This window comes from Pipistrellus kuhlii, unplaced genomic scaffold (assembly GCF_014108245.1).
Source record: "Pipistrellus kuhlii isolate mPipKuh1 unplaced genomic scaffold, mPipKuh1.p scaffold_m20_p_9, whole genome shotgun sequence".
Classification (NCBI taxonomy): Eukaryota; Metazoa; Chordata; class Mammalia; order Chiroptera; family Vespertilionidae; genus Pipistrellus; species Pipistrellus kuhlii.
Window position 1 is genome coordinate 63785922 of NW_023425595.1, and position 16064 is coordinate 63801985.

The 16064-nt window shown below is 39.4% G+C and overlaps 1 protein-coding gene across 1 annotated transcript in view; it reads left to right on the forward strand.

Annotated features, from left to right (window-relative positions):
* The window catches only part of HTR3B (5-hydroxytryptamine receptor 3B), a 44002-nt gene that overhangs the window by 16323 nt on the left and 11615 nt on the right, over positions 1-16064 (forward strand). The window contains exons 5-8 of the mRNA XM_045578152.1: positions 13526-13570; positions 13875-13984; positions 14405-14574; positions 15289-15446. Of these exons, the coding sequence (XP_045434108.1) occupies positions 13526-13570; positions 13875-13984; positions 14405-14574; positions 15289-15446 (483 nt within the window). The remainder of the gene's footprint in view (positions 1-13525; positions 13571-13874; positions 13985-14404; positions 14575-15288; positions 15447-16064) is intronic.

A 16064-nucleotide genomic window follows, 5' to 3' on the forward strand; every position in this document is an offset into this window, starting at 1 on the left:
GCTGTTTTCCAAAGTGACTATCCTGTTCCATTCCACCTGCAATGTATTAGAGTTTCAGTTCCTCACATGATGACCAGCACTTGCTATTGTCAGTCTTTTCACATTTTAGCTGTTCTAGTAGATTTGTAGTGGTGGCTCATGAGGTTTTTAACTTTCGTTTGACTACAGACTAATGATATCCAGCATCTTTTTGTGAGCTAACTTGCCAATTGTGTGTTTTGGTGGGTAAAGTATCTGTTAAAATCTTTTACCCATTTTTAAAATAGGGTTGCTTATTATCTTATTGAGTTACAAGCATTGCTTATATGTACTTTGGGTCTATTTCTTATATGTATTCTGTACAACTATTCAATATGCTCCTCCTTACACCAGTACACTGTCAATTACCGTAGCATTCCAGAAATCTTAAAATCAGGTAGTGTGTCTTCTAACCTTGTTCTTCTGTTTCAAAGCTCTTTTGGCTCTTCTACATCCTTTGTATTGCCATGTAAACTTTAGAATCAATTCATCAATTTCTAGTGGAAAGAAACCTGGTAGAATTTCTATTGGGATTACATTAAATCTACAGATCAATTTGAGGAGAATTGTCATCTTAATAGTCTTCCAACCCATGAATACAGTATATCTCTTCATTTGTTTAGTTCTTCTTTGATATTCCCTAGTAACATATTATAGTTTTCAGTGTTTTGTACATATTTGGTTAAGTATATCTGTAAGTATTTTACATTTTAATGCTATTATGAATGGTATTTTAAATGGAGTCTCCATTTGTTGTTAGCATAAAACAAACAAACAAACAAATTGATTTGTACATTTTGGCCTTGGATATTGTGATCCTACCATCTTTTATTAGTTTCAGAGGCTTTTTTTGTAGATTCTTTCAGATTTTTTATGTAGAAGACCATATTATCTGTGAATAAAGATAGTTTCACTTCTTTATTTCTGCTTTTTAAACCTATATTTCTTTTTATTATTGCCTATTGCCTTGGCTTGAACTGTCAGTACAATGCTGAATACAAGGATATACTGTTATATAAATATCAATTTAATATATTTGATAGCATTGTTAAAGTCTTTTCTAATTTTTAAAAATTGTTGTTGTTGTTCCATTAATTTTATAGTGAGGAATGTTAAAATCTTCACCTATAATTGTGGTTTGTCTATTCTCTGCTCATTCCTTGGGTGCATACACATATAGGGTTTCATGTATTCTTGGTGAACAGATCCTTTTATTATTATGAAATGGCCCTCTTCATCTCTGGTAATATTCTTTTTTTCTTCAAGTTTTTCTTATGTTAACTTTTACATGGTACATACAAGGATAGGCAAAATTAGGTTTACAGTTGTGGGTACATGAAACAGAGTTGATAAAGCTATTATAATAATCATAACCTGCATATGTTTTTCCATATGAACAACTGAAAACCTACTTTTGCCCCACCATGTATATTGCCATTCTTTTATTTTCAATCTTTTTGTGTTGTATTCGGAGTCATTTCTTGGAGATAGCATGTAAGGGTCTTGATTTCTTCTCAACTTTTTATTTTGAAATAATTATAAATTTATAGGAAGTTGTAAATCAACTTACAGGGAAGTTTTGTGGACCCTTAACCCAATGTCTCCCAATATTAACATCTTGCATTAATACAGTACAGTGTCAATACTAGAAAAATTACATTTGTGCAATCCATAGAGCTCATTCAGGTTTCTCGGGTTTTACATGTATTCACATTGGGGTATGTGTGCTTCTGTGTAATTTCATCGTAGGTGTAGTCATCATCACCACCACTTCCAGCTATGCCACTGCCATCGGTATAGGCCTTCCTGGTACTGCTCCTCCCCAGCCCCGGCCCTTTTTCCTCCCAATCCTTAACCACTGGCAACCAGTCAATGTTTTCTCTATCTTTATCATTATATTTTCAAGACGATTATAATGGAACCACTCAGTATGTAACCCTCAAGACTGCTTTTGTTCATTCAGTCTAGTTCCATTACTGTTCTTGGAAGCTGTTGTGCGTATCAATAGTTCATTTCTTTCTGTTACCAAGCAGTAGTCCAGGGTATTGCTTTTGAAACCGCCAATTTATGCATTTTTATTGAAGTATTTTATCCATTTACCAATGCCATCTTATTATTTGTTTTCTAGTTGTCCCATCTATTTTGTCTTATGTTTTTCTTTTTCTCATATCCAACCTTATTTTAGGTAAATTAAAAAATTTTTAATATTCAATGTTAGTTCTCCTATTGGCCTTTTAGTATCCTGCAATTATTATTATAGAATATTTTCCTCCAGTTTATATAACCCTGTAGTTATTATTTCTTTGCAAAGAGGAAAGTTAAACTAATACAAAAAAAAATCCTCCTTTTAGAAACCAATTTCACTTTTTCTCACTCACACTAGTAAAAGTACTAGATATAAGATCCTAGAAAATGTTGTTTAATTAAATACCAGGAAATACCACCTCTACTCCAAAATGCCTCCTGTTACACAAACTCCAACAGAAAACTTCTTTAATTCTCTTTCCTAATTGGATAATGAACTAGAATTTTGTGAACAATTTCCTAGGGCATTATTGGATGTATCCTTACATACTTGAGAAATATTAGTCCTTACTACGTAGTTGTCAGTGGGTTATTATCAGACACTGTACAATGAACAAAAGCATGATTTTAATAGTCACATAATATGAACCATGTGATGTGAAATCTCAGGGCAGAGGAATAACCAGCCTTGAGTAGGGGATTAAGACCACTTTCTAAGGCCCTCTTCCTCCTACTTTCTAAGTTGATTCACATAGAGTAAAATTGCTCAAACTAGAGGCTTTTGGGAGGTAACTATAGAAAAGGAGTATGGTTTTTATATAAATACTAGAGGCCTGGTGCACAAAATTTGTGCATGGCGGGGGCGGGGGGAGAGGTGTGTCCCTCAACCCAGCCTGCACCCTCTCCAATCTGGGACATCCCTCTCACAATCCAGGATTGCTGGCTCCAAACTGCTTGCCTGCCTGCTTTCCTGATTGCCCCTAACCTCTTCTGCCTGCCAGCTTGGTCACCCCCTAACCACTCCCATGCCAGCCTGATTGATGTCTAACTGCTCCCCTGCCAGCCTGATTGCCCGAACTTCCCTCCTCTGCCAACCTGGTCACTCCTAACTGTCCTCCCCTGCAGGGTTGATCACCCCCAACTGCCCTCCCCTGCTTGCCTGATGGCCCACAACTGCCCTCCCTTGCAGGCCTGGTCCCTTCAAACTGCCCTCTCCTGCTGCCCATCTTGTGGTGGCCATTTTGTGTACACATGGGGGTAGGATCTTTGACAACATGGGGGCAGCCATCTTGTGTGTTGGAGTGATGGTCAATCTGCATATTACTCTATTATTAGATAGGACTAGAGGCCCAATGCACGAAATTCGTGCGCTGGGGTGGGGGGTTCCTCAGCCCAGCCTGCATCGTCTCGCAGTCCGGAACCCAGAGGGGTCCTTAGCACTGTGCAGAGGTGGGAGAGGCTCCTGCCACCACTGCTGTGCTCTCCAGCCATCAGCCTGGCTTTGGGCAGAGCGGCGCTCCCCCTGTGGGAGTACACTGACAACCAGGGGGCAGCTCCTGCATTGAGTGTCTGCCCTCTGGTGGTCAGTGTGTGTAATAGCAACCTGTCACTCTGCTGTTTGGTTGATTTGCATATTAGCCTTTTATTATATAGAATTTTATCTTAGAACAACTTTTATCAAATTGAAAACTTTATCTCTTTCTTCCTACCTTAATAAGAAAAATGAAATTAGATACCTTATGGCAGCTAAGGAGTACACCATTATTTTTTCAATCATATTTTTCTCCACTGTTGTAGAATATATTAATTTTTACTAGAATATGTTAGACATATCGTATTATTTTACATGGCAAACTTCCCTTATATCCCATTTCTAAATTTTAAAAAATATTTTTATTGATTTCAGAGAAGAAGAAAGAGGGAGAGAGAAATAGAAACATCAATGATGAGAGGGAATCATTGATTGACTGCCTCCTGCAGTCAATCCCCATTGGGGATCGAGCCTGCCACCTGGGCCTGTGCCCTTGACTGCAATCAAACTTGGGACCCTTCAGTCCACAGGTCGATGCTCTATCCACTGGGCTAAACCAAGTAGGGCTCCCATTCCTCTATTTTTTTAAAAATATATTTTATTGATTTTATACAGAGAGGAAGGGAGAGAGATAGAGAGTTAGAAACATCGATGAGAGAGAGTCATCGGTCAGCTGCCTCTTGCACATCCTCTACTGGGGATATGCCCGCAACCAAGGTACATGCCCTTGACCGGAATCGAACCCAGGACCTTTCAGTCCCCAAGCTGACACTCTATCCATTGAGCCAAACCGGTTTCGGCCCATTCCTCTATTTTTATCCCTATCTTAACTTTATCATCTACATGTGCTCAAGGCTACATTGCAACTGAACCCCTTGTTGTTTCCTGTTTGTATGCCATTCATTCTGCTATTTTCTCCATGAAATGTCTTCCTTTTCATTCTCCAACTGCAAAAGAGTATAGTCCTTCAAATCTTAGCTCCTAGTGTAATTTCCCCTCAGTTATCCAAGCAGACAGCAGTGTCTCTTTTCTTTAAATCCACTGAAGTCCCTATATTTCTCAATGCATATAGTTGTTACAATGTCCCATACCCTAATTTATTAATAAGCTACTTGAGGGAAGGACTTTCTTACTCATATTTCCCCCATTATACAACACTATACCTTTTTAAAAATTTAAATATATTTTTATTGATTTCAGAGAGGAAGGGCTAGGGAGAGAGATAGAAACATCAATGATGAGAAGGAATTACTGACCTCCATGTTCATAGGTTGATGCTCAACCACTGAGCCACACCTGCTGGGCAGTACAATATATCTCACTTCAAAGATAGTGGATAGAAGTTTGCCTAACAAACTAATTAATTACAACATATAAATACAAATTCTAGGATTGCTTTTATGACTAATACTTGAGGCCCGGTGCACAACATTTGTACACTGGTGGGGGGTCCCTCAGCCCGACCTGTGCCCTCTCCGCAGTACAGGGTTCCTGCAGGTGCGCTTGCCAGTCGTGAGCCCACTGGCAAGCCCGGCTTCTGGCTGAGTGGTGCCCTTCTGTGCGCCTCCCCCCCCCCCCCCCCCCCGTGCACCGCCTCCTCTATAACCCCCTCGCCCCCCCCCCCTTTTGTGGAAGTGCACTGACCACCAGGGGCAGTTCCTGTGTTGAGCATCTGCTCCCTGGTGGACAGTGTGCGTCATAGTGATTGGTTGCTCCGTCTTTTGGTCGATTTGCATGTTACCCTTTTATTATATAGGATGTTTTGCAAATGACTTTATGACGTTCAGTTGGGCTAAACCTAAAGTTCATTCCAGAGGCAAGGCCAAGTTTGAAGAACTTGATCAGATCACTCACAGATCCTGCTTAGACAAGGACACTCCCAACGTGAACAGATAACTTGTTGGATGCACCTGCTGGCGGCTGAACTGCTGGCAACTTTAGTTTGGAGAAAGAGCTTCCAGCCCAGCTTTCATCACAACACCTCGCTTTCATTATAATGTTCTGCCTCTCGTTCTGTTTCTCTGAATGACTATAGTCTTATCTTAGAATTTCTGGGTATTATGAGTACCTTAGGGAAATCTGATTATAGAGATAATCTACTCAACAGTGAAAAGTTTCCATTTGTTTCTGTAGAATTTTGTCAATCAGAATCACAGATACCTTTGTATTCCAGTACACTGGGTAGAGCCTCCCGGCCAGACGCCGAGGCATCTGTTTCTATAGTCTTCAGGACTGGGAAAGATAAATAAGAATGTGCGGGAATTATCTATATATTTGCTAACCACCAATTTAGATCTAAATAGACTCCCTCTGTTAGGAAGACTAATGAATTCCAATTCTCTGAAATATCCTCTGCTTTTAACAAGCAAGATGGAAGTTATCTAAAGAGAAAGAGAGAGACACACACACAGAGGGGAAAGCTGTGAATAATGCCACTAGAGAACCAATTATGTTCACCAGCTGGCATTGAGAAACTTATTTCCTTCGACAAAAAAGATTTCAGTTTCAGCCTCAGACTCCTTTTTGACATTGTGTTCTTTAGGGCTGAATGACGAATCCTCCCACACCCCACCCCATAAGATGTTAGAAAAGAAATTCTGGACTCTAGTTTTACATATGATATGACAAAGCAATGGGTAAGAAGAGAAAAATGAGCTAAGGCTTCAATATGGTACTTCATAAGAATCAACCAAAAATAAAAACAAAGTGAAAATAGACATTGAAACACAGAGACCTTCTCCCAGCTGCATCACTGAGTCAACGAGATTCCTGACTTGGCATGGCAGTGACAAACTGCTGAAGGCATGTCCTAAATGTACACTGTGTTTGTGGTAAAAGAGTAGTTAACAGCTGTATTTCCCAGTAAAATGAACTGCACTTGGACTTGTTTTTCTCCCTGTTAGTGGGGAACCCTTGTTGATTGCAACAAAGCCTAGAGGCTTTTGTGCTTTCCTGGGTGAGATATGGCTAATTTCAGGGTCTCTCAGCTGGTAAGACTGGAAGGAAGTGGAGTCACTCAACCTTGAGCTCTCAACACAGGGCCTTTCATTTTTAATTCCAAGGCCCCCCTGCCTTGCTGATCTTGGCTGGGCGGGAGTCCCCTCTGTTTCTCCTCCAAGCTGCTCCTTGTGAAAAACCTCATGAATTCAGCCACCCCCCCCCCCCTTTGTATACTACTTTAAAACCGCCTTTTCCAAGTATCCATTTGGAAGTCAAAAAAATTCTGTACAGTAAGTTTGCTCAGACCAGTCCTTGTCAAGCCCCTAAAACAGGGCCACTCCATATTTGCTCACAATCATTTCTTCTTTCTCAAGGTGCCTAAAAATGCTTATTTATTAGCAACCTGCTGTCTTGATTGCAAAAAAGAGGGAGCTTTAATCTAAAAAGTTCATTGTTTCTCTTCCAAACGATGCCTCCTGTGTGTGTCTGTATAGCCTGTGTACTGCACAATTCCAGGGACGCCACCTGCATGGACTAAACAGCAATGGTATCTCTCTACACCCCACCAAACGTAGACTGAAGAGAGTAGTGGTCTTGACCTGTGTACAAAATCTGTACACTTTTGATGTTGTTGAATAATTGACTGGACAATTTGTTTAATATATCCTGTTCTAGGAGGAAATTTGTTTAATATATCCTGTTCTACGAGGAAAATTGAGTTATTTGCTTTCTGCCATCAGCCCCCCAAACTCTATTATTTCATTAAAATTTGATATTTTACTAAGTATTTCACAAATACAAAGGTTACCTGAATAACTCTTCAGCTCTGAACCTAAATCATCAAGGGACATGTTTTACGCATTTTATTTAACATCTTGAATTTTCTATTTCTCTCTCTCTCTCTCTTTTTTTTTTTTTTTTTTTTTTGGTTCTATTATACATGGAAAATATGAGTTCAAGGCAATTTCATTAATAGTTTGTATCAGCCTTTTTACTTATAACTTCCCTGAAAATGTCTTCAAAATGCTTTCCTTTTTCTTTATTAATACCATTTTAAAATATATTTTAATTGATTTTGTACAGAGAGGAAGGGAGAGAGATAGCAAGTTAGAAACATCGATGAGAGAGAGTCATCGGTCAGCTGCCTCTTGCACACCCCCTACTGGGGATGTGCCCGCAACCAAGGTAGGTGCCCTTGACCGGAATCGAACCCGGGTCCCTTCAGTCCCCAAGCCGACGCTCTATCCCAGGGGTCCTCAAACTTTTTAAAGTGGGGGCCAGATCACGGTCCCTCAGAGAGCTGGAGGGCCGGACTATATGAACTACTAATTCCTACCCACACTGCACATATCTTATTTCGCAAAAAGGTAACAAATACAATATAAATAAAATGAAGAACATTTATAAATAAACAGATCACTTACCAGTATTTCAATGGGAACTGTGGGCCTGCTTTTGGCTAATGAGATGGTCAATGTCCGGTTCCATATTTGTCACTGCTAGTCGTAACAAGTGATGCAAGTGGGCATCAGTTATCTTGATCTGGTTGGAGATTTCAGATGTTTCATTCTTGAAAAAGTCTGTTCACAGACATAAGTGCTACCAAAGATGGTTACCATTTTGAGTGCATGGTTCCTGATATTTGGATATGTCTCAGAGGGGAGAGATGCATAGAAATTCAGAAGGCTACTTGACTTGAATGCGTCTTTCAGAGAGTCACAATTCTGCAGTTCAGCCAGTTCCATTTGGTAAATTGTAAGGACATTTTCAATCTCAACAGAAAATGGGTTACGAAAAAGCTGTATGTCCTGTTCATGGAGATGAAGCTCTTTGATTCTAAATTGAAACTCCTTTTGCAACAATTCCAGTGAATCCACACATGTTTTCTTTGGGAATGCAACCAATGGTTTGTCCACTGACAGGTTTTGAATTATTGGGAGATGGCTGAAGTTTTCCTCCTTTACTTGTTTGATGAGAAGGCCTAATTTTACTTCAAATGCTTTCACATGCGATGCCATATCACAGATGAGCTTCCCCTTTCCTTGAAGTTGCAGATTGAAACTGTTGAGTAGCTCTGTTAAATCTGTCAGAAAGGCAAGGTGCCATTTCCATTCTGCATCATTGAGCTCTGGTACTTCTTTGTTTTTTGAAAGTAGAAAAGCTGTAATCTGCGGAAGTAAGTCATAGAAACATTTCAAAACTCTCCCTCTACTCAGCCAACGGACTTCTGTGTGGTACAGAACATCCTCATGGGCAACATTTAGCTCAGACAGAAATTCCTGAAATTGTCTGTGGTTTAGTGCATGAACTCTAATGAAATTAACACAAGATACCACAATTTTCATAACAGAGTCCCACTTCAGTGATTTAAAACACAGCGCTTGTTGGTGGATGAGGCAGTGTATGGCAATTGGATGAGGATGGTTATGTTTGTCCATCTCTTGTTTAATGTGAGCAATTACTCCTCTCTTAGACCCCACCATGCTAGGAGCATCATCAGTTGTCACACTGGCTAGTTTAGCCCAGTCCAGCTCCAAACCATTCACAGTTTGGCAAACCTTTTCATATATATCCACTCCTGTGGTTGTACCTTTGATACTTTGCAGTGCAGCAAGCTCTTCTGTGACTTCAAAATACTCATTTGTCCCACGCATAAAAATGAGAAGTTGGGCAGAATCACGAACATCATTGCTTTCGTTGAGTGCCAAGGAAAAATAGCAAAGTTTTTTTGCAGAGTTTTGCAAATGGTGCTGCAAATTGTCTCCCATTTCTTCAATCCTTCGTGTCATTGTAGCTCCTGAAAGACTCACTGTACTAAATAAATCGGCCTTCTCTGGACACATCTCTTTGGCAACAGAAAGAAGGCATTCTTTAACAAATTCTCCCTCCACAAATGGTCTGCCATTGCGTGCTATTAGCTTGGCAACTTGAAAACTTGCCCGCAGTGATGAAATATTTAGCTGCTTCTGCTTCACAAAAGTATTTTGCTGAGTTGTCAGTGTATGTTTCAGTTTTAATATTTTATCTTTTCTCCCTTCTCCGACCAAACAATCATATTTATCTTTATGTTGAGTTTGATAGTGGCGTCACAAATTGTATTCTTTGAACACAGCAACTATATTCTGGCATATCAGACACACAGCTTTTTCTTTGTACTGCGTGAAAAAGTAATCATAAGTCCACTGTTCTTTGAATATCCTACAGTCGGAGTCAATTTTTCTTTTTCTTGACATCATTGTTTCCTAGGGATTCCAAATTGCTATTAGTAAAATACTAATATGTGTGTGTGTGTATATATATACACACACACACACACACACACACACACACACAGTGTATGAACTCTCATTAGTAGGTCTCTGCCCCCGATGTGGACGCTTACCTCTTGCAGGCTTTTCTAAGCAGACCAGCTCAGTCCCTGATGGGGTTCGGTTATATCTCTCTATATAACGGCCAAATTGATATGTTCGGAATCAGCATGTGAACACTGAAAAGGAAATGCAAAATGCATATAAAATTTTTAATGTATGTAAACCCCTTTAAAAGGCTTTAATCGTCTTTTTACACTGGAGTTGACTTTCTGGTTTGGAATGGGCCTGGCTATATTAGTAGGAAGATGCGATCAGGGTTGCCTCATGGAAAAAAAAAGGCTGTTGGCTGGGGCGGCATGCTGTCAGTCTCAATTCTTCCACAAAGAGACTTGGTCCAAGTCCCCCCCACACACACACCTGGCAGAATTTTGATTTCTCATATCAGCACCGAACACCCTCCCCCCAAAACTGGCAGAATTTTCCATATGGGCAATTCAGCACCGAAGCCCTGACCTCCCAACCACCCCCCACCGCCCACCCCCCAACTGGCAGAATTTTGATTTCAGCACCGAACGCCTATATATTTTTTATTGTTATTTTAAAGTATACTCTTTCTACTTATAAAAAAAATTTACAGTGAAACAGTGTGCTGTGTTATACTGGCAGAGCCACATACATCTCATGTTACTGCATTTGATTGCATCATTTCCTCTGGTGCTTGATTTATTCCCTTGTTATTTTGTATAGTAACATGCTGGACAGGCTGTAGTCTAGGATCAATAGCCTATATCATAAGCCTAGGTGTGTAGTAGGCTATAGCATTTACATTTGTGTAAGTGCACTCTATGATGCTTGCACTATGATAAAACCACCTAATGACACATTTCTCAGAAATTACCCAGTTATTATCAGCGTATGACTACATATATTCTTTGGAGAAATGTCTATTCAGTCCTTTGGTCATTTTTTTCCTGTAAAATATTTTCTCATAGAGAAATTAAATTTTGTCCTTACAGTTAAAAAGAAATCAATTGGAATTGTATATTTAACCATGAAGTCAATAAATATTACATAAAGCACATAGCCTTAAAGCCTTTGTAGGTGTTCTTTTGTATGCTTTATTTTGAATATTGAAAATTTCTAATGAAATATAAAATTTCAGATTATTTTTACTACAAAGCTTTCTCTTCAAATTGTTATATTGTTTATGGTCAAATTTGATTATCATTTGAAAAGCTAATGTTGTATTGTAAGTAGCTGCTTATAATCTCTAAGACTTATAGTGCTTGCCAAAGCACTTACAAGTTGTTCTTTTGTTTTCTTTTTAAAATATTGTACATTTTAATTTAATAAAACTAAAATAAACCCCCAAAACCAAATACCTCCCACTCTCTACCTCTTAGAACCACCAATCTGTTCTCTTTACCTATAAACTTGGATTTTGTTGTTGCTGTTTTTTATTTTTAGGTTCCACATATGAGAGACATCATATGGTATTTGTCTTTCTCTAATTTATAACTTAGCATAATACACTCAAGGTTCATCCATGTTGTTGCAAATGGCATTCTACTCTTTTATGGTGGGATAATATTCCATTATATATGTGACACATTTTTTTTATCCATTCATCCATTGGTTAGCACTTAGGCTATTTTCACAAATTGGGTCTTGTAAATAAATGCTGCAATAAACATGGGGTGCACATATATTTTTTAATTAATGTATTCACTTTTTTTTTAAATAAATACCCAGAAGTGGAATTGCTGGACCATATGGTAATTTAGATTTTTAATTTTTGAGGAAAGTCCATTCAGTTTTGCATAGTGGTAGCATCAATCTGCAGTCCCACCAACAGTGTACAAGGGTTGGTTCCCTTTTCAAAACACCCTTGTCAACACTTATTATATCTTGTCTTTTGATAATAACAATTCTAACAGGTGTGAGGTGATATTTCATTGTGGTTTTGATTTACATTTACCTGATGATTAATGATGTTGATCATTTTTTCATGTGCCTATGTGTATCTTCTTTGAAAAAAAAATGTTTATGCAGATCCTCTGCCCATTTTTAATTAGATAATTTTTTGTTATTGAGTTATAAATGTTCTCTATATGGATATATGACCCTTATCAGATATATATTTAGCAATTATGTTCTCTCATTCAGTGGGTTGCCTTTTCAGTTTGTTGATGGGTTTCTTTGCTGTGTAAAAGCTTTTAATTTTTATGTAGTCCTGTCCCACTTGTTTATTTTTGCTTTTGTTGCTTTTGCTTTGGGTGTCAGATTTAAAAAATCATTGCTAAGAACTATTTCAAGGACCTTACTACTTATATTTTCTTCCAGGAGTTTTATTATTTTGGGTCTTACATTCTTTAATCCATTTGAGTTAATTTTTGTGACTGGGGTAAGATAGTGACCCAGTTTCATTCCTTTGTATGTGGCTGTCCAATTTCCCCAATGCCATTTATTGAAGAGCCTATTTTCCCCCCACAGTATATTTCTGGCTCCTTCGTTATAAATTCATTAATCATATATGTGTGGGTTTATTTCTGGGCCCCCTATTCTGTTCCATTGATAGATGTGTCTATTTTTATGCCAATACCATATTGTTTTAATTACCATAGCTTTGTAATATAGTTTGAAATCAGGGAGCATGATGCCTCCAGCTTTATTTTTCTTTCTCAAGATTGCTTAGGCACTTTGTCTATCTTTAATTTGGGTTGTCTGTTTTGTTGTTGTTAAGTTATGAGTTATTTACATATTCTAGATACAAGGCTATTACTAGATATTTTCTTCCATTCTGTGAGCTGCCTTTTTACTTCTTGATGATGTCCTTTATAATGCAAAAGCTTTTAATTTTGATAAAGTCTCATTTATTTTTTTCTTTTGTTGCTTGTTCTTGTGGTGTCATAGCTAAGAAGTCATTACCTAATTCAGAGTCATGAAAGACTTACTCCTGTGTTTTCTCTAAAGGTTTAATAAATTTTCACTCTTAAATTAAGATTTATGATTAATCTCAAGTTAATTTTTATATGGTATAAAAATTTTAAATCCTTAGAGACATAGTAGTTTTAGAATGTTCTTTACTAGATTAGATTTAAAAATTAGTAAGGAGGTTTTATTTTGTTTGTTCTTTTTGGGGGTCTATTAAAAAATCACTGACTCATTGCAGACATGGGATATCACATCTATTTATATCATCAAAATATACCTCATTTACATATGCTCATTTAGTCTATTTATAAGAATGGAAATCCAAACATAAGGTAACTGAGGAATGGCTGCCAATAGTGGCTGAGATAACAGGCATTGAAAGACATGAATAATATCTTGATTACAAATAAAAGCTGGGTCTCATCCTTTTAGCCCAGAATTTGCCACAAGTAAATATCATTTTTTAGTCTGATTAATGGCAGAGCAACTAATTAGAGTGGGAGAGAGATTACAAATCATTCAAGATGTCAAGTGCAGTCAAAGTGCCATTTTGTCACAGATAATATAGTAAAGCTCACAGTGACAGGTGTACGTAATAAACAGGGAACTGAAAATATTCCCATCTTGAAGAGTCAAGATAATGTTTCTAAAACCAGCACTATTTATTTACATTTGATTTCCTTCCTCGGAATTGTCATATTGTTGAGTTGGGCTTTGACTTGCTAACATGCTAATGTTTGGTGTGTATTTTCTTTGTGCTTTGCAGGATGCACAGAACCAAAAGTTAAAGACAAATGTCTGGTACATTGAGGTAAAGGACTGCTTCCTTCTGTGCATGCTGCCCTTGATCTTTGAAACATATTACTACCCTGAGGAATGGACATTATCTTTGTGTTTATAGTTCCTTAGATCTGCAGCAAACCTAATTAGTTAGGATCCAGGTATGTGTAGGCCATGTTTCCTGGTTGAGGCTACCATCTTTTGGGGTTGGATGGGAAGTCCTCTATCCTGACAGTACCAACAGGCTGATCAGTTGGGCTATTTCTCCAAATCTCTTTTCAGTTCTTTGATATTGCCTCTTTTTGATAAGTTTCCTTTCTGGCTACTCCTAACAGGTTTGGGATGATGAGTTTTTATCATGGAACTCCAGCATGTTTGATGACATTAGCCAGATCTCCCTACCTCTAAGTGCCATCTGGGCCCCTGATATCATCATTAATGAATTGTAAGTACATTGGCTATATTTCTGTGGGGTTTAGACGGCTTAGGATATTCAGGATAGCTTCTGCTTCCATTCACTCATTGTTGCTATTTTTTGTTTCTCAACTTAAAGACCAACATATTGTTGGGAGTATTCAGGTTAAACGTACCACCATAGGTTGACATCACTTAAGATACAGATTTGGTTACTAATGCTTGAGGTTGCTCATGGGTTGTGTTTGTATTGTAACAGTAGCAAGTGAGTTCATTTATGAGGTGTCATTGCTGAGTTCATCTTTGCTTAGAGTGAATCGTCGTGGGGAAAGGTGACCCTGTCTTTGCGCTTCTGGGTTAGTCCTGGGTGTCGCAGTCTCTACCATCTCATAACCAGTTCTGTGCATCGGCTAAAGCTCTCTAACAATGAATCCTTTGGTGTTTCATACAGCGTGGACCTTGACAGACTCCCTGACCTTCCCTATGTGTATGTGAACTCCTCCGGGACTGTTAAGAACTCCAAGTCCATCCAGGTGGTCTCTGCCTGCAGTTTAGAGACATACGCTTTTCCATTTGACATCCAGAATTGCAGCCTAACCTTCAATAGCATTCTGCACACAGGTAAGCTGGGAGAGGCACAGCCTACTGGAGGCACAGCCTGCTAGAGGCACAGCCTGTGCTGGGTGGTTGGCACACATAGGTGTGATTATATTATGCCACTCTACAGGTCCCTTTTATTCTTGCACATAATTAACCTTTTGTAAACCTAAATTTCTTGCCATTAGTTGGCTCATGCTGTAATTCAGACCAAGTGTGGTGCTGTGGCCAGATGCACACTTTTTTAAAAAAAATATATATATATTTTTTATTGATTTTTCACTGAGAGGAAGAGAGAGGGATAGAGAGTTAGAAACATCGATGAGAGAGAACATCGATCAGCTGCCTCCTGCACACCCCCTGGGGATGTGCCTGCAACCAAGGTACATGCCCTTGACCGGAATCAAACCCGGGATCTTTCAGTCCGCAGGACAACGCTCTATCCACTGAGCCAAACTGGTTTCAGCATCTGCTTTTTGTTTGGGAATACATTATCCGGCCTCTACTGCCATTGGGGATGTTATAGCAGTCACAGTGGCAGCTCCATCATTCTATGGATAGTGGAACCCAAACCCTACATCCATAATTGTTTTTTCCATGGCTAGAAAGAGTTTATTCCTACCCTTTTACTCCTAATTCAAATGATTGTATGGAACTCCACCTCCATGAGGCTGTACCCGGCGGGCAGGAGTGAGAGGACTGGTTTTATGTTGGCGCCGTTGCTCCTGTGATTTCTAGTGGAAGATGTAGACCTGGCCTTCCTGCGGAGCAGAGAGGATGTCAAGCATGACAAACAGGCGTTCTCCAATGACAGTGAGTGGGAGCTCCTCTCTGTGTCCTCTGCCTACAGCACCCTGCGGAGCAGCGCCGGAGACTTTGCGCAGCTTCAGTTTCACGTAGGTCCTTGCCTTTCCCGTCGCTTCTGCCCACTTCTCTGCCCTCTTTGGCCTTCTCTCCTCCATTGCTTATTCTCACTCACTATTACTCGGGAACAGCCGACTCTGGACGTCCACTTGCCTTCAGCATTTCAGAGGCCAGGGGTGCAGGCACCGGCCCTGGACTCCGGCGGGAGCTGTTCCACCCGTGAATATAGAGGGAATGGTTTTCAGACACCAGACACGTGAGCCACCACAGCAGGAACTCAGGCCTTTAGTTCACACCAACGCCGGCACCTACAATCCCTACGGAGGGAAACCAAAGAGAACCCACACACAACAGCAGCACCTCAGAGAGCTGTCTCTTCAGCGCTATTGTCCTGTTTTCAGTTTAGTAAATTATTAATTAATTCCAGATGCAGGTGCATAAAATTACCATATTATTAACTTGGGTATCTGGAGGGATTAGCTAACAAATCACCCGCAGAATCCGCAGAGACCGCTGATGGTTTCTGGATCAGAGAGAATAACTGCCCTAAAAGGCTGTGATGCAAACCCCAACTGCTCAGACGTGCCACCCGGATGCTCTGGGCTGCCTTGTTCACAGAGGATTTGTCCCGCAGGGCTGGGGGCTGGGGG